At 38.6% G+C, this 24,426-nt stretch overlaps 1 protein-coding gene across 2 annotated transcripts in view; it reads right to left on the bottom strand.

Moving 5' to 3' along the window:
• Positions 1 to 20,344, bottom strand: part of PLAAT1 (phospholipase A and acyltransferase 1) — a 48,452-nt gene extending 28,108 nt beyond the window's left edge. Inside the window, exons 1-2 of one of the 2 annotated variants that reach the window (XM_033213063.1) lie at positions 19,948 to 20,344; positions 5,542 to 5,680 (exon numbers count right to left, since the gene is read on the bottom strand). In XM_033213063.1, the coding sequence (XP_033068954.1) occupies positions 5,542 to 5,680; positions 19,948 to 20,229 (421 nt within the window). In that variant the 5' untranslated portion in view covers positions 20,230 to 20,344. The remainder of the gene's footprint in view (positions 1 to 5,541; positions 5,681 to 19,947) is intronic. The other variant, XM_033213062.1, reaches the window with a different exon arrangement.
• Positions 20,345 to 24,426: the final 4,082 nt, after the last annotated feature.

Here is a 24,426-nt window from a genome sequence, read left to right as displayed (position 1 = left end):
GCATAGTACCCAATACATCGTTTTTCAGCCCACACCTTCCTCCCTCCTCCAATAGTCCCAGTGCCTCTTGTTCCCATCTCTATCTCCATGCGTACTCAATGTTCAGTTCTCACTTGTAAGTGAGAACATAAGGTATTTGGCTTTTTATTCCTGCATCAATTTCATTAGGATAATGGCCTCCAGCTCCTCCACCCATATCCAAGGACATTCCTTTTCATGGCTGTATAGTATTCCATGTGTGTGTGTGTGTGTGTGTGTGTATCACCTTTTCTTTATCCAATTCACTACTGATAGGCATCTAGACTGATTCTGTCCTTCCTATGTGATTAATGCTGTGATGAACATACAAGTACATGTGTCTTTTTGGTAGAATAATTTATTTTCCTTTGGGTATATACCCAGTAATACGACTGCTGGATCAAATGGTAGTTCTCTTTTAAGCTCTTTGATAAATCTCCAATCTGCTTTCCACAGTGGCTGAACTAATTTACATTCCCACCAACAGTGTGTAAACATTCCCTTTTCTCTGCAGCATCACCAGCATCTGTTATTTTTTGACTTTTTAATAATCACCATTCTGACTGACGTGAGATGGTATCTCACTGTGGTTTCGATTTGCATTTCTGTGATGATTAGTGATGATGAGCATTGTTTCACAGGTCTGTTGGTTGCCTAAATGTCCTCTTTTCAGAAGTGTCTGTTCCTGTCTTTGGCCATTTTTTAATTAGATTATTTTTTACATGTTGATTAAATTCCTTGTAAATTCTGGATACTAGACTTTTGTCAGATGCACAATTTATGAATATTTTCTCCCATTTTGTAGACCATTTATTCTGTTGACAATTTATTTCGCTGTGCAGAAGCTCTTTTGTTTACTTAGGTCCCACTTGTCAATGTTTTTTTGTTGCAATTCATTTTGGAGACTTAAATTATTTGCCAAAGCTGACGTCAAGAAGTGTGTTTGCTAGGTTTTCTTCTGGGACTTCTATAGTTCTTTTTTTAAAAATTATTATTATACTTTAAGTTCTAGGGTACATGTGCACAACGTGTAGGTTTGTTACATATGTATACATGTGCCATGTTGGGAGTTTTTCATTTAAATCTTTAGTCCATCTTGAGTAAATTTCTGCACATAGTAAAAGGTAGGGGTCCAGTTTTTTTCTTCCGCATATGGCTAGCCAGTTATTCCAGCACCATTTATTGAATAGGAAGACCTTTCCCCATTGCTTATTTTTGTTGAGTTCGTCAAAGATCATCAGATGGTTTTAGGTGCTTGGCTTTATTCCTGGGTTCTCTATTCTGTTCCCTTGGTCTGTGTGTCTGTTTTTGTACCAGTACCATGATGTTTTGGTTACTATAGCCTTCTAGTAGAGTTTGAAGTTGGGTAATGTGCCTCCAGCTTTTTTTAGTTTTTGCTATTTGGGCTCTTTTTTGGTTCCATATAAATTTTAGAATATTTTTTCGAATTCTGTGAAGAATGGCATTGGTAGTTTGATAGAAATAGCATTGAATCCGTAGACTGCTTTGGGCAATATGAACATTTTAAAATTATTTCTTCCAATCTGTGAGCATGGAATGTTTTTCCATTTATTTGTCTCATCTCTGATTTCTTTTAGCAGTGTTTTGTAGTTCTCCTTGTAGAGATCTTTCACCTTCTTGGTTAGATGTATTCCTAGGTATTTTATTTATTTGTGGCTACTGTAAATGGAATTGTGTTTTTAATTTGGCTCTCAGCTAGAATGTTATTGGTGTATAAAAATGCTACTGATTTTTGTACACTGATTTTGTATCCTGAAACTTTACTGAAGTTGTTTATCAGTTCCAGGAGGCTTCTGGTGGAGTCTTTAGGGCTTTCTAGGTGCAGAATCAAATATTCAACAAAAAGAGGTAATTTGACTTATTTTTTTCCTATTTGGATGCCTTTTCTTTCTTTTGCCTCACTGCTCTGGCTCGCACTTTCAATACCATGTGGAACAGGAATAGTCAGAGTCAACACCTTTGTTTTGCTTCAGTTCTAAAGGGGCATGGCCCATTCAGTGTGATGTTTGCTGTGGGTGTCTCATAAATGATTCATTATTTTGAGGTATGTTCCTTCAATGCCAATTCTGTTCAGGGTTTTTATCATGAAGGGATGTTGTATTTAATCAAAGGCTTTTCTGCATCTATTGAGATGATCATATGGTTTTTGGTTTTCACTCATTTTATGTGGTGAATCATATTTATTGACTTGTGTATGCTGAACCAATCTTCTATCTCAGGAATAAAGCCTACTTGATTATGAATTAACTTTTTGTTGTGCTGCCACATTTGGTTTGCTAGTCTTTTGCCGAGGATTTTTGCATCTATGTTCATCAGGAATATTGGCCTGAAGTTTTCTTTTTTTGTGTATCTCTCCCGATTTTGGTTTCAGGATGATGCTAGTTTCATAGATGAGTCAGGAAGGAGTCCTTCCTCCTTGAGTTTTTGGAGTAGTTTCAGTAGGATTGGTACCAGTTCTTTGTATACCTCCTGGAATTTGGCTGTGAATCCATCTGCTCCAGGGCTTTTTTTGGTTGGTGGTTTTTTATTTGTTATTGTTACTTATTCAATTTTGGAACTTTTTTCCTGGCTCAACGTTGAAAAGTTGTGTGTTTCAGAATTTGTCCATTTCCTCTAAATTTTCTAACTTATGTATATAGAGATGTTCATAATAGTCTCTATGGACCTTCTGTATTTCTGAAGGACTGGTTATAATGTCATCTTTGTCATTTCTGATTGCACTTCTTTGGATCTTTTTTCCTTTGTTAATCTAGATAGCAGTCTATCAATCTTGTTTATCCTTTCAAAAAACAAATTCTTTGTTTCATTAATTTTGTATGGATTTTTGTATCTCTATTTCTTTCAGTTTTTCTCCAATTTTAGATTTATTTTGTCCTGCTAGCTTGGGATTGGTCTGTTTTTTTTTGTTTTGTTTGTTCGTTTTTCCCTAGTTCCACTATGTGCAATATTAGGTTGTTAATCTGAGTTCCTTCTAACTTCTTAATGACTGTGTTTAGTACTATACACTTTCCTCTTAACACTGATTTAGGTGCATCCCAAAGATTTTGGTAAGTTGTGTCTCTATACTCATTAATTTTCAAAGAACTTTTTGATTTCTGCCCTCATTTCATTTTCCACCTGTATTCTTCAGGGTTCTCTAGAGGGGCAGGACTAATAGGATAGATGTATATACGAAAGGATGTTTATTAAGGAGTATTGACTCACACGATCACAGGTGAAGTCCCACAATAGGCTGTCTGCAAGGGGTGGAACAAGAAAGCCAGTCCAAGTCCGAAAATCTCAAAAGTAGATAAGCCAATAGTGAAGTCTTTAGTCTGTGGCCAAAGGCCCGAGAGCCCCTGGCAAACCACTGGTGTAGGTCCAAGAGTCCAAAAGCTGAAGAACTTGGAGTCAGATGTTCAAGGGCAGGAAGCATTGAGCATGGGAGAAAGATGGAGGCTAGAAGACTTAGCCAGTGTAATTCTTCCCCAGTCCTCTGCCTTTTATCCTAGCCTCACTGGCAGCTGATTAGACGGTGCCCACCCAGACTGAGGGTGGGTCTGCCTCCCCCAGTCCACTGACTCAAATGTTCATCTCCTTTGGCAGCACCCTCACAGACACACCCAGGAACATTACTTTGCATCCTTCAATTCAATCATGTTGACACTAGATATTAAGCATCACACATTGATATTGAAGACCAAGCTGTTTAATTTCCATGTTTTTGTGTAGTTTTGAGAAATCTTCTTTGTATTCATTTGTTTTTATTGCACTGTGGTTCAAGAGTGTGCTTGGTGTGATTTCAGTTCTTTTGAATTTATTGAGACTTGCTTTATGACTGAGCATGTGGTTAATCTTTTTCAAATAAATATCATATTAAGACCATCTTCCCTGCAATAAAACATGTCCAGATATAAGACTTTTAATGGCTGTTACAGATGCTGTTATTTATATTTATCCAGCACCAAATCCCACCATTGCCTATTTATTCCTGGAAACAACTCTGTCTGAGCCAATCACAGTATTCCATTCTCTTGGGCACAGCGACAGTCTGGCAATGAACATGGGGCTCACACCAGAGCGACTGGAGTCTGTCTCCATGATTCTTTAATGATTCTTTAACTGTAACAGGTAGTTACAGTTAGCTCTTTCGTGTTGGATCAAAAGAATCTAAAAGTCAGAACCTAAAGCTGCTTATGGTCATCAGTTTAGTTTTTTAAAGAGACATAGTCTGGGAAAATGAAGAGAGCATATAGAAAAAAATGCAGATGTGTGATGGAGAGTCTAAATAGTGGTTAAACCCCTAGATGTAGGCATCTCTGAGGCCAGCACCACCTCTGCTCTTTCTGCAGTTTCCCTCCGTGAAGCAATGAAGATTCCTCAGTAAAGAATATTAGATAACTAATATTATGTAGCTAAATCTTAATCCATTTAATCATTCCCCTATCGAACATATGCCATTGTCTACTTTAACCATTATAAATGACACAGAAGTGAATATCCTTATACAGAAATGCATGTCTACATCTCTAAATACTTCCCCAGAATAGATTCCTAGAAGTACAATTACAGGGTCAGAGAATACGAACCTGTCTAAGGTCCTAGTCCTTATCAATTTATATTACCATCAACAATACCTTTATGTTCATTCCACTATATTCTTATCAACACTGCTTGTTATCACTTTTTAACCTTTGCTAATGAGATAGGCATGAAATATTTTATTGGTTTATTTTACAATTCCTAGGCCAGAAAGTTGAATTTTTTTCAAAAAGTGTATTAGCTTTTGCTTCTCTTCTTTTACAAACTGTTCCTAATTCTTTATCCATTTGTTTGTTGAGGTTTTACTATCTGCTGTCCCCTTGACCTCGGATACTATTTCTACAGATAGCATCTGACCAGTTTCTTTACCTCTTTTATGTTTTTCCTCACATGTCACTTTCTTAAGAAATTTTCCAGACCACTTCATTTAAAATCACAGCATCTCCACCCACCACCTTCTGCCCTCAGCACTTCTCATCCTACCTTCTTATTTCTTCTGTATCACTTATCACCGTTTTAACATTTGTGTAACTTGCTCATGGTTTGTCCCTGCTTACTAAAATGTAAACTCCGCCCTGCAGGGAGATGTCTGTATACCCCCAGCACTTAGAATAGCATTCAGAACGTACTAGGTGATCTATAAATAGGTGTTGAATGAATTGAAATAACCTATTTGTGTGATATGTAAAGATACTGAACCTTGCCATGTTTGTGGCAAATATTTTTCCCAGCTGGTTATTTACTTTTTAATTGTAATTTTTTAAATCCAGAGGCTTTAAAATTTAATGTGAACTGGCCTTTGTGATTTCTTCAGTGCTGCTTTGGTTTCAGAATATCCTTCTCTAAACCTAGATTAGTTGGATTTATCTGCTTTCTATATTTTATTTCTATTTTGTTGTGTTTATTATTTCACCCATGATTCCTTCCTGTGACAAGAACACTAAGAATGTGCTCCCAGGAGCCACTGGAAATAAACCTCACCGACAGGCGCTATGTTGATAACATAACCATCACCCAAGTACAGGGCCCAGTGCTGATAGCCAGGACGGAACACTTCGATCAAGTCCCCTGGGCAGGGGTTGCCAGGGTAGTTCAAACTGAAGCAATCATTAAACGCCATCTGCAATGACAAACACAAAGAAGAACTAGCTAATACAACTTGCCAAAAGAAAATCGGTTTAAGACATCCATAAAAGCAGAATGATACAGAATTTATTGAGACTGCATTCCATATTAAAGACTTAGAACCACGACCCTGTCCTATTCTTTGAATGATTCTAACACTGAATTATCTGTGCACAAGGGGACAAGTAGAGAAAAAAATTTGTCTTATTTTACTTAATTTTCTATAGTAATGCTTCTCATCCCAATCAATTTCAGAGCCCCTTTACAACAACAAGCATTCTGTAATTTTCTCTTTAAATCTAGAAATCCATGGATAATATAACTTACACAGATTTTAAAAACATCAAGGATTAAATATTAAAATATGGTCTATTTAGGATAAAAAGGGGAAATCGTAAATTTATAATATCTGTTTACTAAGTAAATGTTCAGTCTATGACTATACTTAAGGATATAAAAACGGGTTTATATGCTTACACTTGTTTAGCATGAAAAAGTCAGAATTCAGGAGCAATGAAATCAGATCAGAAGTCTTTCAACCTTTTATTCAGCAGTATAGTAAAATCAAGAAGCAGAGGTATGGATGAGTGCTAACATTCAACATTCTGAGGGTACTAAAACTCTGCAAAAACAGCATGTATTACAAAACTCTGCAAAAATACCATGTATTACAAAACCTACTCTGTCACTTCATTTAAGCCGAGTTGGATTCCAGGCTCAGACGGATGTCCAGTCAGATGTTCAAATTAATGTAGGACATGGAATATTTCTTTCTTGTTTAAAACTATACTGTGTAGTGTAGCATGTATAGGTACTCTGGCTTGCACCCACTAAATATCAGTCAATGCCCTTTGTCATTGTAACAATCACAAATGCCACCAGAGATTTTCGTGACTGTCCTTCCCGCCCCGCTTATTGTCAGATTCCTCACTTCCTGATTCCAGAAGCCATGCTAGGTGGTCAACAGCAGGCGCAGGACAACTTGGAAAGCTGGGGAGTTCATCACATTGATGAACATGTTTCAAATTCTAAGTCTGGTAATGTTTTTTTAAGTCAATACTTTTTAGAAAGAACACATAAGTATCTCACAGCTGATTCTTATGAAAGGTTCTATTTTCTATGTATGGAATAGAAGTAGAATGACTCAGCAGGAGGAGATTATGTACATCTATCAACAAACAAAGGATTTAAATGCTATATCTATGTTGAATCTCTAATTGACAACAGCGTGTTCCTCATCATTTCACTCTAATGCAGATATATATGCTCATTTACAAAACAAATCCAAGTGCCAGAAATAGAAACTTCCAAATCATCTAAATTATAATTATAATAGCAGAGACTAAGGACTTGGGAATACAGGCTATCATTTTTCTGGCACTCTAAAAGTCTTTTTTATAACAATTAATATTAGAAGGGTGTTTTCCCAAGTATTTGTATGCCATCTGTTGAAAAGTTCACTCATCACGCTGTCACAGAGATGTGGCCAAATGTAAGCTGTGCATCTGTTGAAAAATAACTATTAAAACAACTTTATGAAAACCATTAAGTCTAACCACCCTCTCAAATATGTTTGCATCTTATTAATATGGCAGTTCGTAATTTGGCCACATGGATATTACAAGGAAAAATAGATAATACACTGTGATATAAACAAACACATTTCCCTTGAACAGGAATCAGCAAACACACAAAGCTGCCTGCTATGACTCCAAGATGCAGCCAGAGTATATAATAATAACCACCATTTGAATGGGGAGCACTTTCTAGGGCAATATTTTTTCAAATGCACTATCTCAACCCTATCTAACTGCAAAAAAGAAAAAATACACAACTATTGGAGTGTGTTATGTTATTATCTCACTTTACAGATAAAAAGCTAAAGTAGCAAATACCAACTTTTGGAAAATACCCACTGAAACCCTAATATATAAAATATAGAAGGAAAATAACTTGACTAGGTATTAATGATGTGAGCTCTTCTCTTCGTCTTCCACTTGATATTTGTTAGTTCTGTAAGTTTGGGCAGGTCACTGGAACTGAGTCTGTTTCCTCATATTGAAAACAGGTATGAGCATATAAGCCTGATTTTGTTTATCTCAAAAAGCTGTTTGCAAGTAACCCTTAGGGGGCTAGTAAAAAGCTTTTGCAAGTAACCCTTTGGGAGCTGGTAAAAAACTGTTGCAAATGCTCTGTGAATTGGCATGAGCTAAACAGGTGGATGATAAGAGAGACAATGAGATTGGTACACAGTTAATGTAGGATTTTATGCTCTCTTCCAGGCATGATAATTCTGTGAAATAAACGATTCAACTGTAAAATTCTAATATATTTAACAAATTTTCAATTTCTGACATACAAATTGATTCATAAACTAAGTTAATCGATTTCATAAAGTCTATCATATTTATAAAGATAAATAAGATTTCATAAGCGTAATCCCTCAAGAAACTAACAGAGGAATCTGAAGGCTAATATGCAAGGTAAAAAGTGAGTTATGATACTGAACACTTAGAATCATAGCAATGGACTACAGAAAGGTACTTCAGATATTATCTAATCTAATGGTCTCCAAACTTGTTTATAGCAGTGGGTACCATGTCAAAACACATATCAAATAGAAGCATAAAAATATAAAGCCTAAAAAGCAGCACTGCCCTGAATGAAGTCAGGGACAGCATGAGAGCCCTACTCACCACTCGCCCACATTGCTGCTCCTGTTGAGGATTCCTGAGACCCCATAACTTCCAGGAATGCAGCTTAAATGATACCCATCTAGTCCTAGTCCAATCTCCTCATGTTTAGACAAAGAAAACAAAACCAGGCAGGTAGTTTAACTGGTCAAGGTCATACACTATTACATAAAAGATTTTTGACAATTGATGCTGAAACAATTAGACATCCATAGGCAAACAAACAAACAAACAAACCTTGACCTAAATTTCATACCTGACACAAAAATTATTTCAAAATGGATAACAGACTTAAAACTATAAAACACAGAGAAAAACATAGGAGAAAAATTTTTAGGGTCTAGGGTAGACAAAGAGTTCCCAGACTTGATACCAAAAGTATGATCCTTACCAGGAAAAATTGGTAAATTGTCCTTAAGATTAAAAAAACTTTTGTACTATAAAAGATCCTGTTAAGATGAAAAGACAGACTACAGAGTGGGCGAAAATATTTGCAAACCACATATCTGTGAAAGAACTAGTATCTAGAACATATAAAGGACTCCCCAAACGCAACAATAAAAAAGCAAACAATACAATTAGAATGTAGGTTATATGGTTTGGATATTTATTACTGCCAAATCTCATGCTGAAATGTAATCCCCAGTGTTGGAGGTGGAGTCTGGTGGGAGGCATCTGGATCATGGGAGTGGATCCCTCATGAATGGCTAGTGCCAACCCCTTGGTGATGAGTGAGTTCACAAGAGATCTGGTTGTTTAAGAGTGTGGTACCTCCCACTGCCCCTTGCTCCCATTCTCACCATGAATACACTTGGTCCCCCATTGCCTTCCACCATGATTGTAAGCTTCCTGAGGCCCTCACCAGCCGCAGATACCAGCACCATGCATCCTGTACACCCTGTGGAGCTGTAAGTCAATTAACTCTCATTTCCTTATAAATTACCCAGTCTCAAATATTCCTTTATAGTAATGCAAACAGACTGATTTCATGAAAGAAAATACATAGACGTCAAGAAAGCCATTAGTCATTAGGAAAATGCAAATTAAAACCACAATAAGGGGACCTCAGCAAAATGGTGTAATAGGAGGCTCCCTGACTATCCCTTCTCCCACAAACACACTAAGGAAACACCTACACACAGATCAATTCTCTCCAAAAGAAAGGCAGAATCCAGCTGAAAGACGCCTACACACTAGACAAAGAAGACAATATCCACATCAAAACTGGTAGGAAAAGTGGAGACACACTCATGCACAAACCCCACCCTATGCACAGTCTTATAATCAGGAAAGGAATCCCAACTCCTAGCATGGTCCCAAGGAGTAAGGGGCTTGTACCATACACCTAATGCTCAACTTTTACCATCCCTTTCAAAAAGTTTGGCTCTTAAATCACTGGGTCTGAGAAATAGTAGAAAAAAGGCATTGGAGGATTTCCCTCAAGCACAAAAAACAAAGGGAGGTTTCAAACCTTGAAAGCTCTGTCAGCTGCTGTAGTGCCCAGGATCAGCCCAGCTTCCAATCTCTCCCTGGAAAGGATTTGGCTACATTCTTTTCCAGGAGTTCAATGTGGTACTGGTCTCTAATACGCCAGTATCTGGGAGCCTATACAGCAAATAAAGAATAAACCTCTTCAAGCCTAAACAAGGACAATATTCCCACCGTCTTCATTAGTTTGTTCTAGTGACAATTCCAGCCCTACAATTTCTGAAGGGAAAGACGTTGGAGGTCTCTGCCAGCAAGAACATGCTTTCTTGCCTGGTTTGTTCCTGAGATAAATTTCTGCAGTCTCTCGTGAAAGTGAAGCTGGGGGATCTCTCCATGCCTGAGAAGCAAAAAGGGCATTCCTGTATCTTTTCCCCTGGCTTGCTTCTGTGATAACTCCAGACTAGAAGCCTCTCCCTGCAAGAAAGGTCTGAGACTTCTTGCTTGAACAGGAGATAGGCACTTGTTGCACTTCTTTCCCCTGCTTGCTCCAGCAACAATCCAGTCTAGTGATCTCTCTGTTGAAAGAAACTGGAGACCTCTGCCAGCAAGAACGGGAGGGATGGAACTCCCACATCTTTTCCCCTGACTTGTTCTGGAAGTAAACTCCTTTAATCTCCAATTGGAAAGAGGTGGGGGAGGGGAGCAGGGGGGCTGCTGCTTCATGTCTGAAAGGGAAAGTGGGCACTCCTTGCACCTTCTTCTATGGCTTGTTTTAGTAATAACTCTAGACCAGAAGTTTCTCCCTGCCAGGAGGGTGTGAGACGTCTGCTTGTTCCAATGGGAGAGTGGTTACTTCCCCTACACCTTTTTCTCTGACTTGTGCCAGCAAGAAATCTAGACCTGCAGACTTTCTCTGGAAGTAGTTTCTGTACACATGGAATGCTCTAACTTTTATAGCCTTCACCCAAGAGACAGGCTTCTAGTCTGAGAGCTAGCACGAGTTCTTCACTTTTGAGTCTCCTAGACAACAAAGAACAAAAAGGTGGCTTTTTAACTTGAAAATGTTCAGCAGCAATCTCTCCTCCAATGTGAGCAGTCTATCAAGAATAAAGGCATCCGCCTCAGACATTCTCCTTGGTACAGGGCAGAATGAATGGGAGATTTAATTCTGCTCTAAGCTTCTCTACAAAGAAAAAAGAAACTGGAATACACAACTATCACCGCAGTCTCTCCAGCTGCATTTCAAGGGACTGGCTTTTATCCCACCTCTCTCAAGGCAATAACTTGAAACTCTTTAATTTGGGTTGGGAGGGGACACTAAGAATAAAAAATAGCAGATTTTACAAGCAAAAACAAGTTAGTGGATTCTAAAAATCTTTGATGAGGCTGATTGGAAAGGAACATCTACACAAGACCAGTCTAGCAAGACCGAGAAAGGTGGTTCTTTTATCTAATGTGCAGAAAACAACATAGGGAATGGAGGAAAATGAAGAAACATAGAAATATGTTACAAATAAAAGAATAAGATAAATTAAATCTCCAGAAAGTGACTCTAATGAAATGTAAATATGTGATTTATCTGACAGGAAATTCAAAAGGGCAGTCATAACAATGCTTACTAAGGTAGGGAAAACAATGCATGAAAAAACTGAGAACTTCAACAATGAGACAGAAAACATTAAAAAGTACCAAACAAACCATCAAACTGAATAATATAACTGAACTGAAAAATCCAATAAGGAGGTTCAATGGTAGAATAAATCAAGCAGAAGTAAGAATTAGCAAACTTGAATACAGGTCATTGGTAAATCCTAATTTGAGGACTGAAAAGAAAAAAGAATGAAAAAGAGTGAAACAGTCTAACAGCCTTAGTGGACAGCATTAAACAGAATATGTGAATTATTGTTGTACAAGAAAGGGAAGAGAGAAAGGGACAGAAAATATATTTAAAGAAATATAGCAAGTCCTCATTTAATGTCATTGATAGGTCCTTGGAAACTGTGACTTAAAGCAAAACAACATATAATGAAAGGAATTTTTTCTCATCAACATAATGAAATGACATCAAATAAAATGATGTTATTCAAAAACCTGCTATAAATCATTTTGCTTAAAGTTGCAGTTTCCAAGAACCTATGAACATTAAATGAGAATCTACTGCAATTGCAAAAACCTTCCTAAGTGTGGGGAAGGAAACAGAAATCCAGAAGCTTGACAAACACCTAATAGGATGAACCCAAAGCAAACCACATCAAGATACATAATAATCAAATTGTGGAAAGTTAAAGACAAAGAGAAGATAGGAAAGCTTTAAGGGAAAAGCAACTTGTTACAGAAAAGTGGACCCCCATCAGATCTTTCAACAGAAACCCTGCAGGGTAGAAAGGAATAAGATATGGTCAAAGAGCTAAAAGAAAAAAAAAAAAAAAAAACCCTGCCAACCAAGAACACTATACTCAGCAATCCTGTCCTTCAAAAAGGAAGAGAGGAAGGGGAGCTTTAAAAAACACTATCTCAGACAAACAAAAGCTGAGGGAATTTATCACAACTAGACCTGCCTTACAAGAAATACTAAAAGGGATACTTCACATTGAAGGAAAACATCACTAAGTAGCAACATGGAAATATATAAAAATAAAAACTTACTGGTAAAAGTAAGTATATAGTCAAATACTGAACACTCATACTGTAATGGTAGCATGAAAATAAATTACATCTCTAATATAAAGGTTAAAAGAAGAAAATCTATTCAAAACACATATAGCAACCATACTTTGCTAATGGACATGACAAAAACTATTTTTAAAAGTGTCAACAAAAACAAATTGTTGGAGGGGATAGTAAAAGTTTAGAGTTTGTACAAGTGATTAAAGTAAAGTAATTATAAGCTTAAAATAGCTTGTTATTAGTATAAGATGTTTTATGTAAGTCTCCTAGTAACCACAAAGGAAAAATTCTTAGTAGATACACAAAATATAAAAATAAAGAATTCAAAGCATACCACTACAAAAAATCATTAAATTGCAAAGGAAGCAAGCAAGAGAGGAAAACAGAAAACAAAAGATCTACAAATTAACCAGAAAACAACAAAACAGCAATAGTAAGTTCTTACCCACCAATAATTACTTTGAATGTAAGTGTATTAAATTCTCCAGTCAAAACATATTGAATGGTTCAATGGATTAAAAAAAAAAGACCCAACTATATGCTGCCTACAATAGATTAACTTCACCTCTCTTAACCTTTAACAACGCACATAGCTGACAATGAGGAGATGAAAAAAGATACTCCACACAAAAGGAAACCAACACAAAGTGGGAGTAGCTATACTTCTATCAGACAAAATAGACTGCAAGTGAAAAACTGCAGAAAGATATGAAAAGTTATTATCTAATGATGAAGGGGTCAATTCATAAAGAAAATATAACAATTATAAATATATATACACCCAATATCAAATCACTTAAATATATAAAGCAAGTATTAATAGATCTGATGAGAGACATGGACTGTAATACAATAACGTCCCACTTTCAACATTGGATAGATCTAGGCCAAAAATCAACAAGGAAATACTGAACTTGAACTATACTTTAAGCCAAATGGACCTGACAAATATTTACAGAAAATTTCATGTAACAACAATTGAATATACATTTTTCTCAACTGACATGGAGTGTTCTCCAGGAGAGATCATATGTTAGATCACAAAGCAAATCTCAACAAATTTAAGAAGACTGAAATCCTATCAAGTATTTCTTCTGACCACAATGGCACAAACCTATAAATCAATAACAGGAGGAATCTTGGAAAACTCACAAATATGTGGAAATTAAATAACATGCCCCTGAACAACCAATGAGTCAAACAAAAAATTAAAAGGAAAATTTAAAAATATCTTGAGACAAAAAAAAAGGAAAAAACCCCAACAAAATCCAAAATGAAAGAGGAGACATTACAACTGATACTGATGCAGGATTTTTTACTCCTTAGCTCAGCTAGGTCTGGGCTCTTGTCTCATGACCAGAATAATTAGGTACGCAGACACCTGAAGAGTGACTGGATTAGAATTTATTAAGCAAAAGGAAAGTTCTCAGCAGAGAGAGGGGTCCTGAAAGCAGGTTGGTCATTGCCCCCTCACAGCTGAATACAAGGGCTTTATATATAACCTGATGAGGCTGAGTTCCCTATCTGTATAAGGCGTGAATTTCTGGTGGCTCCACATATTCCTCTAGTGTGCATGTGGGCCCATAGTCTGCTGTGGGCATGTTTAGGCAAGTCCCCTGTGCAAGTTCCCTTATCTGCACAAAACATCAGGTGTAAGCACTTGTGGGGTAGGTCAGAGGTTCTCCGGGGATCCTTTACTTACTGTCTGCCTAAAGCAAGCTAACTCCTTTCAATATCCCAGAAATACAAAGGATCATAAAAGACTACAATGAACAGCTATACACCAACAAATTGGACAATACAGAAGAAATGGATGAATTCCTAGAAACATGCAACCCAAGACTGAATCAGGAAGAAACAAAAAATCTGAGTAGACCAATAATAAATAAGGAGATTGAATTGTAGTAAACAATCTCTCACCAAAGGAAAGCCCAGGACCGGATGGCTTCACAGGTGAATCCCATTAAACATTCAAGAAGAAATACCAATCCTTCTTAAGCTCTTCCAAAAAATTATAAAGGAGGGACTACCTCAGAGCTTATTTTATGAGGCCAGTATTACCCTGACACCAAAGCCAGACAAGAACACCACAAGAAAACTACAGGCCAATATCCCTTATGAACAAAAATGCAAAGATCTTTAACAAAATACTAGCAAACTGCATTCAACAGTAAATTTAAAAGATCACTCACCATAATCAAGTGGGACTTATCTCTGGGATGCAAGGATGGTTGAACATATATAAATCAATAAATATGGGCCAGGCACTGTGGCTCAGGCTTGTGATCCCCGCACTCTGGGAGGCTGAGGCAGATGGATATCTTGAGCCCAGGAGTTCCAGACCAGCCTAGGCAACATGGCTAAATCCCATCTCTATAAAAATACCAAAAGCTAACATGGTGGCATGTGCCTGTGGTCCTAACTACTTGAGAGGCTGACGTGAGAGGATAGCTTGAGCTCGGTGAGGGTGGAGGTTGCAGTGAGCCAAGATCACACCACTGCACCCCAGTCTGGGTGACAGAGTGAGACTCTGTCTCAAAAATAAATAAATAAATACATAAATAAATATACCATATTAACAAAATGAAGGACAAAAACCACACAAGTATCTCAATAGATGCAGAAAAAACATCTGACAAAATTCAACACCCATACTACAAAACTCTCAAAAAATAGGCATAGAAAGAATGTACCTTAACACAACAAAGGCCATATATGACAAGCCCACAGACACCATCATGCTCAATGGTAAAAAGTTTGAAAGCTTTTCCTGTAAGATTAGAAGGACAACAATGATTCCCACTCTCACAGCTATTCAACATAGTCTGGAAGTCCTAGCTAGAGCAATTAGGCAAGAGGAAGAAATAAAAGGCATTCTTACAGGAATGGAAGAAGTGTATTTCTCTGTTTGTTGATGACATTAGGATTCTCCTTGCACATGAATTTAGAGAAAACATTTGCAAACTGCACATTTGATAAGGGGCTAATATGAAAAATATATAAGGAATTCATATAACTCAATAGCAAGAAAAAGTCAATTAAAAACTGGGCAAAGTATCTGAACAGACCTTTTACAAATGAAGAGACACAAATAGCCAAAATATAGATGAAAAAAATGCTCAACATCTCTAATCATCAGGGAAACGCAAATTAAAGCCACAATTTGATATTACCTCATGCTTGTTAGAATGGCTATTACCAAAATGATGAATGATAACAAGTGTTGGTGAGGACGCAGAGAAAAGGAAACCCTTGTACATCGCTGGTGGGAATGTAAATTAGTTTAGCCATTTTGAAACAACAGTATGGAAGTTTCCTAAAAAACTAAACGTAGAATTACCATATGATCCAGAAATCCTCCTTCTAGGTATATATCCAAATGAACTGAAGAGATAGCTATGTTGAGGAGATAATATGTTGAAGAGATAGCTGCACCCCCATGTTCATTTTAGCATTGTTCATAATAGTCAAGATACAGAGGCAACCTAAGTGTCTATTAATGGATAAACAGATTAAAAATGTGGTACATATACACAATGAAACAACTATACAGTCTTTTAAAAAAAGGAAATTCTGTCATTAGTAACAACATGGATGGAACTGAGGAACATTGTCCTAAGTGAAATAAGTCAGAAACATAAGAGAAATACAGTATGATCTCACTTACATGTGAAATCTAAAAACGCTGACCTCATAGAAACAGAGTACAGAGGTCATTACCAGAGGCTAGAGGGAAGAGAGAAAAATGAGGAAAGGGAAGAAGTGGATGATCAAAGGGTAAAAAGTTTCAGTTAGACTGAAGAAGTAAGTTTTAGTGATTTATTGCATTGCATGTTTACCACACATAATAATGTATTGCATACCTCAAGACTGTTAAAACACATTTTTAACATTCTTACCACCACAAAAAAGAATAAATTGGTGAGATGATGTGTATCTGCTATGGTGTGAATGTTTGCCTCCTCCAAAATGCATGTGGAAACTGAATGCCTCATGTGGTAGTATTGAGAAGTGGGGCGAGCCTTGAAGAGGTGACTGGATCAGGAGAGCTCTGTCCTCATGAATGGATTCATCTATTCATGGATTATGGGATTAAGGAATTCATGGATTAAAGGGTTATCATGGGAAGGGAACTAGTGGCTTTATTACAGGAAGAGCGGCCTAAGCTGGCAAGGTAGCACACTCAGCCCCTTGTCATGCGATACTCTACACCACCCTGGGACTCTGCAGCGTCTCCACCAACAAGAAGGCTCTCCCAAGAAGTGGTACCTTGACCTTGGATTTTTCAGCCTCCATGACTGTAAGAAATACATTAATTTTCTTTATAAATTGCTTAGTTTTGGGCATTCTGTTATAAATCTGTTATAACAGAAAATGAACTAATAATTAGTTTATTTCTATAATGTATGGATAGATTAAAAGATCACATTGTACCCCATAAATATACATCACTGTCAATTAAAAAAAAAAAGATATCATTACACATCAGAATAGCTAAAATAAACAACAGTGACAACATCAAATGTTGACGACGATGCAGAGTCATCATTGTCATTAACCGGATCATTCATTCACTGCTGGTGGGAATGTAAAATGGTATAGCTACTCTGGAAGCAGTCTGGCAACTTCTTTAAAAGTTTAGCTTGTAACTACTATATAATCCATCAATTGTACTTCTAGGCATTTATCCCTGAGAATAAAGACAATGAAGACTTATAGCTACCCAAAAACCTGCACACAAAAGCTTATAGCAGCTTTATTCATCACACTCCATTAAACACCCTTCAAAGGGTGGTTAAAAAAAACCGCACACAGGCCTACCATGGAACACTACTTAGGAATAAAGGAAAAAACTATTGACATATGCGACAACCGAATGTACCTCTAGAGAATTATAGTCAGTGGAAAAAATAAAAACACACAATGCTAAAAGGTCATTTACTATATGATTCCATTTTTACAACGTTCTTGAAATGATACAATTATTTAAAAAGATAGTGAACATACAGTGGTTGCTATGAGTTGAGGAAGTGGGGGAGGCAGTGGGAGGGATGTGGGTGTGGCTATAAAAGGCCAACATGTGGGATTCTAGTGGCGACAGGTTGTTCTGTTAGACTGTCAACAACTGTGAGCTGATTATTGTGGTGATCATTTTACAGATGAGGAAACTGAGACTCAGATGAGTTAAGTGCCAGACCTAAAGTTGCACAGGTAGTAAGCGACACAACTGGAATTCAATTTCAGTGTCCCTTTTTATTCCAGAGTTCATGCTCTTTTTTATACCATTGATTAACATCATTAACCAAAGGAATTTCTACTAGGCAACATTTCATTTTTTTCCCCTTCTCAAATACTATTAGATGGAGCAGCTGCAAAAGCACACAAATACATATTTCATATAACACCACAGGAAGTTTTTAAGCATTCACATGCAGAACCAGAAGGTAATGTGACGTGGAACCTCACTCCAGAATCCCTGCACCTTTCCTGTTGGGGAGTTTCCAGGTGAGGTTAGAATATCTCCAAGGTGCCCAGGCTCAGATTTTAGGCAAATATCTACAACCTGTCTGATTGGGTAAGTTGATTTACATGGACCACATCTACCAAATTCATTCAGGCAAATTGTGTAATGTAATGCTTCATAAGTATGAGAAAACACAGAACCAATTAAAGACACGTTTATAAAATACTCTACTACAATCTTTAAGGTAAAAAAGTTTCATTTAAGGGTCCATCTGCAAAGAATTGTTTATATATAGTTTATGAATAGTTTGTAAAATGATCACCACAATATATATTATGTTTATGAATAGTTTATAATAAAGAGTGGCATGAAGGTTAAGTCTGTAATCTTTGTGTAAGAAATCTCCCATTTCAACTGGCCAACTGGCAAAACAGGCTGCTGTCTTCATAGCTCTATGTTGGTCCCTGGGGATGCAGCAAAAGAAATAAACGTTCCCTGACGATAGGGACAGGCTAACGAACGTCTGCTCATGCCTAAGAGGCCACCTAAGTTACAGGAACACGAAGAGCACTTTTTTAACAAGTACTCCCAAGAACGTTACTGGAAGTCTGACCCACAACAGCAGATGATCACAGGCTACCTCTAGTCCAAGGCTTCTAATTCGGTTTGGGACTTTTCCCATTCCAGCTGCACTTTCCATCCATAATCCTACACTGAGATGTTTCCATGAAGCCCTGTATTCCCCGATCGGCTATTTCACAGACTCTCAGGACTGCAAAGATCCTTGGTCCTACACTCTCACGCTACAAATGAGGGTTCCACTCCTTGGCCAAATTAACTATCCGCCGCCACAGCACTGTCATGCTCCGCTTGGAATCTTCCAGGGCTTCCCACCACAGACTCCCCATCTTGGTCCCCCGCCCTAGAATCCTGGCATCCTTATTAATCCCTACATTGTAGGCAAACCAAACTATCCATTTTTCTTCACATTCAGAGTTTTGTTTTCTTTTTGTTAATACTGAACCTTCTACCCGGAATGCCCATTTCCAAGTGCCCCAAATGACTCAATCTTTAAAACTCCAGGTCGGATACCACCTCCTCCCGCACCCTCCTCCCCTCCCCAGGTCGGATTGTCTTCCTCGATCTGCTTGCTTTAGTTTCCACAGGCATCGTAGCTAATGGCCCATCCTCCTCCCATATCTGCCTCAGCTACTGGTGTCTGGGGAACTGCCTCTTGTGGGCCATACGTTATGGAGGGATGCTTCCTGTTTTTCTCTATACCATGCGTCCAATCTTTTGGCTTCCCTGAGCCACACGGGAAGAATTGTCTTGGGCCACACATAAAATACACTAACACTAACTGTAGCTGATGAGAAAAAAAAAAAAAAAAAAACAGGCGCAAAAAAACATCTCATCCTGTTTTAAGAACATTTACAAATCTGTGTTGGGCCGCACTCAGAGCTGTCCTGGGCCGCACACGGCTGCTGGGCCACGGGTTGGACAAGCTTGCTCTGTATCTTCAGTCTCCGGTTAGAGTGCCTCGCACAAATAACTGAGGAGCAAATGCTCATTGAATGAAGGAATGAGGAACCCAAGCCCACAGAAAACATGAGTGACTTTTTCCAACACGAGTCATAGGAATAGTCCCGAATGCCAAAGGAATCTCACCATCCAAGTTTCCAACATCTAATACAATAATAATTACTTGTATTATTATTCGTATTCACTTCAGTGAGGACAGTGGGTTTAAAAAGCCCTAAACAGATTGGGTTTCTAGTCCCAGCTCTGCCACTTAATAGCTGTGTAACCTAGGGAAGCAAGTCTCTCGCCCCGTGGACTCAGTTCCCCAGTCTGTGAAATACAGGAGGTTGGATAAGATCCGTTACTCTCTAATCATGTCAACTTTCCCCACTTGCCAGTTGGTTAGAACACGGTTGGTGGCCGGGGCGCCTCGAGGTCCTCCCCACTCCGCCCAGCACACCTCACTCTTAAGCCGGGGTCTTCTCGCACCGGGAGGCAGCTGTGTGTGTCCTGGGGTCTCCCGTGGCCTCGCAGCTGCCGACCTTGCCGCTGATGGCCGCGGACGACTCCATCTGTACCCGGGAGAGAGCCGGGTGGCAGGCGCCAGCCACCACTCAGGGCCGTCCTCCAGGGCCAACGCCAGCACCAGCGCCGCCACGCTGAAACGGTCCCGGCGGCCCCTCCGCGGCTCGGGGACGCCCGCACGCCCGGGCGCCGACGCGCTGGGCCCGGCGTCCGGGCGCTGCCGAGCCTGCACGAGGCTCTAACCATCCGGGAGCCGCCCGCTCCGCCCAGGGGGCGGGGCAGAGTCGCTCCGGCTAGACTTCGCTTGGCCCCGAGCCCCGCTTCGCCCGCCCGACCGCCGGGGCCTGCCTTTTCGTGCTCCCCGACGCAGCCGCCTCCGCGCGCGCACGCGACGCACACGCTCCAGCGCCGAGGTCAAAGCGCCGCGCCAGCGCCGCGTAACCGATTTTGCCGCCCCCTGCCCCGCACCCTGGTCTTGGATGTTCCCGCAGCCAACTTTCACGGCACCAGGGGATGTGCTAGGCGCTGCGGTTATAAAGATGATCGGTTTTGTTGAGCCCAGGAATGTTCGGATACACCCATCATGAATACACGCACTCGTCCAGCTCAACACAAATTCCCTTAAGGCCCAGGGGATCCTGGTACCTGCACCCCAAGAAAGCCTCTGGGTCTTTGAGTCAGCAACGTGGCGGAGGACGGACTGGCCCTAAAACAACCTCACTGCAGACACACACCACATACCATACACACACACACGCCAGATAGCCAACAGAGATTCCAGGATATGGCTGTGAGTTTAAAAATAAAGCTGGGGCAGGGAGAGTATCCTGTTTCTCGCTGCTAAAAAAAGAGAGGCCAGGAATACTAACCAGCTAAGGAAGGAAGCGTTGAAGACTAAGTGAACTTTATGGAGCACAGAACAGGACGTTGCTTCAACCTAGTAATAACTTAGATTTTTATTCTGATGTAAATGGAATCGCAGCTAAAAGGATTTTTTCCCACTTATTTGAAGGCTAAAATATCTCGCTAATTTTATGTATTTTGTCATAATGGGATAGCAACTACCTAAATATGCAACTTTTTTCATAAAGCTACTGGGTTGTGTTATGAAGGTTAAGGGCGAATCTGAGTGATCTGAAACTTTGGGTCTGGATTGGCACCTTTGGAAACAATACACAGAAGGACATTGAAAACGTGTAATTATTGACAGAGTGGAAACTAGAACACTTGAGAGGTTATAGCTTTTTTATGCATTAGTATTTTTCTTACATGTTCCTTAATATATATTCAGAGTTATAAGCTGAATCAGATATGCCTTTAAATACCCTTTTAATGTCTCAAAGAGAAGGCCATAAACATGCATTTGCTTTATGTTTCTCAACTATTTCAATTGAGTCATCACTGTAGGAAGTAGTTCATGATTTTATACAGGAGAGTTATTGTGAGCATTTATAAAGCTATCCTGCTTATGAGCTAAATTTATTATGTTTGCTGGGTTAATCTGTTTTCTCTAATCAAACACTTAATCATCCAGTCTCCTCTCTGCGTTATGGATTCATGAATGTGAAGTGAGGAGAGTTGCTCAGTCAAGGTAAAATGATAAATTATCTTTTCATTTTCAGGGTATCTGTGATTAAATGCTTCATAATAGAATTAAAATGAAATAAATCTTGTAATTTTACTTCTAGATTCCTGCCAGGTATAGATAATACGCGTTTGGTTAAGAACAAATTCAATTCAATGCCTGAGTGGAATTTATAGGAGAACTGTAGAAAGCGTTGTAGTTCAGGAGAGTCCTGAGTTCTCTCTTCATTTCTCTGGATTGGAGAGAGAGTTGATCAATCGGTGGTACTCCATGGATGAGCAGCAGAGAATTAAAATTTCAGTTTAGAAAGAATGAGGACTTTGCCTTGGGCAGTAATAGGCAAAAGTTGTCTGAATCTAGAGTTGTCATCTAGGACCTCAGGGGCTGTGATTGGAGCAGATGTTAAATTGCAATTGAATAAACAGTTCCTATTATTTTGGCCATTATAAATGAAGCCCTGTGTGGATGGCATTCTCTATTGCTGCCTAAAGAGTTGAAACATATTGAAATAAGCATAATGGAGATGACTTAGTCCTGTTTGTTGTTAAGTGAATAAAGTTCACATTCCAGAAAAAGCCCTATAAGGTGACAAAAATCACAATTTGCCTTTTAACACATGGAAACTAGAACCAGTTGGCATTGTGTGATATTAGACAGAGGCCTCAAACAGCCCTGTATGTTTTGCGCATATTTTACAATTAGCAAAGCACTTTGATTCTGTTGTCTCATTTGATCCTCACAGCAAACTTGTGACTGCTCAGGTCCTAGCAGTTGGTATGAGGACTGAGATATGGAGCTCTGTACTCCAGGTCTCCTGGGATAGAACTGAAGTCAGGCCTCTTAGGCAAGAGCTCTTCCTCTACCCAGACTCCCTCTTTTATCAGACAGCCAAAGAAAAGCCTTTTAAAATAGGTTTTCAAAACCACAAAAATGAAAGAGCTGCACAAATAACTGAAATATTTGCCAAGATAATGCAGAGATGGTTGGCTATGTTTTTTGTGAGCTAGTATGTAAGAGTTAAGACAATCATTCCAATAGTTCCAGCCTCAGCCCCCAAAATCTATGCTGTTAAAGTAAAAGCTTTTTTCTTGACTGGAATGTCCAGGCCACCTGTCTGCTCAGACTGGATTTTTTTCTGTACAAATTACTTAACCCTCTAATTCAATCTGCTTTGTATATTTTTGGTCAATATCATTGGAACTGAAAATCTGTTTGCTTACAGATTTTTCACATAGTGCACATCCAAGCTAGGTAATGTCTCTGCAACTGCTGCTTCCTGATGATTATATTCATTTGAAATGACGAAGCTTGGTAAATTAGGCTCAGCCAAGTCTGTGGAGCAGTCAAGGGACGAATGAAGAAAAGAATAATGTCATGGAGGCTACACCAGAGACATAGAAATCTATCAGCATGTGGCCAGGAAGGAGGAACATGGCTATGTCTTCTATATAAGAAGTTGCCTGCATTCTTCTCAGAAAAAAGACAGTGGAAACGCCGTGAGTCATGAGTCTTGGGTTCTAAGCCTGGTTCTACCATTTGCCAGCTGTATGACAAGAGGCATGTTTGTTAAACCTCTGAGCCTCAGCTTATACATACACGAAACAGGAAAAATAATAACATAGCCTGCCATATTCATAGATTTGTGAAAAGGTCTTTTAAATATACAAAAAGCTTAGTATGTATAAGAAAGATTAAATTTAAGCTATGGGTATAACACAAAAATACACTTGAAAATTATTTTTAAATTTCACCATATTTAGGAAAAAGTGGCTAAATATAAACATATTCCTACTTCTGCATTTCCTATTTCTCTCTTTGCATTTTAAATTCAGGGCAAGTTATCTTATTTATTAATTGTAACATTTAAATAATATACACATCTGTCATTTAAAAGTGGTACTGACAATGTACTTAAACCTTTATTGTCTTTTATTAGTCTAATAAATAAAAGTGCATAACCAAAAACAGGCTACAAATGTCAATGATTTCGGGGATTTTGCCCTACAGGAAAATCATACAGTGCGTTTGGGAAAAGGTAATTCTGACTTGTCCTCTACAAAATGCTAAATTTCTGCACAAAATCTGAAAGCACAGGTATTTACAGGATTCTTGGTGACAAGAAAAGTGATAGTAAATGTGCTTTAGCACTAAAATTCATGTAACCATGGAAACCTGTGAAGTTCTGTAAGCACACACACAGCCTACAGTATTTATTGAGGAGCTAAGGCAGCGATCCGTGGGTTACTATGCTGTGAAAAGCCGACAGATTGCTGAGAGCTGCTCCGCACAGGCATGAATGAGGTGGTTTTTCCCCTGCTACATGTCATTACAGAGAAATTCAGAAATCTCAGACATGACTGAGAAAAAAAAATGTTTATTTATTTATATATACTTGTACCTTTCAGAATACAGTGTCCTTAAATCAGATTTGTAATCAGAAAAGCCTTGAAAAGTCATCCGCGTTTCCCTTTCCCACACATTTGTAGCCACAGTCAAAAACTCTGGTAGATTTTCCATGTGTGCAAAGAAAGATATTTCTTGAATGTTAGGAGAGAATGCCCCCAGGTTTTTCCAAACTGATTAATCCTGGCTATTTCAATATGTTTCTTATCAGCGTTTCCTAATGTATAATGATTTTGAAAGCAAAGAGCATAACGATATTTGGGGGAAAGAATCGCCTGCAAATATCTAAAGTGTTTATTTAACCACAGACTGATACTCTAATAAAATAAAGAAGTAATGCTATTTCATAAAGGCGTATTCATACAGCATTCTTTTATTAAAACATGCATCTTATCTCATTTAATCCTTACATCAATCTCAATGAGTATTACTATGTCCATGTTCTCTTCCATTGC

The sequence above is a fragment of the Trachypithecus francoisi genome, unplaced genomic scaffold (assembly GCF_009764315.1).
Source record: "Trachypithecus francoisi isolate TF-2019V2 unplaced genomic scaffold, Tfra_2.0 Lachesis_group0, whole genome shotgun sequence".
Lineage (NCBI taxonomy): Eukaryota > Metazoa > Chordata > Mammalia > Primates > Cercopithecidae > Trachypithecus > Trachypithecus francoisi.
This window is presented reverse-complemented; position numbering and strand designations above follow the sequence as displayed.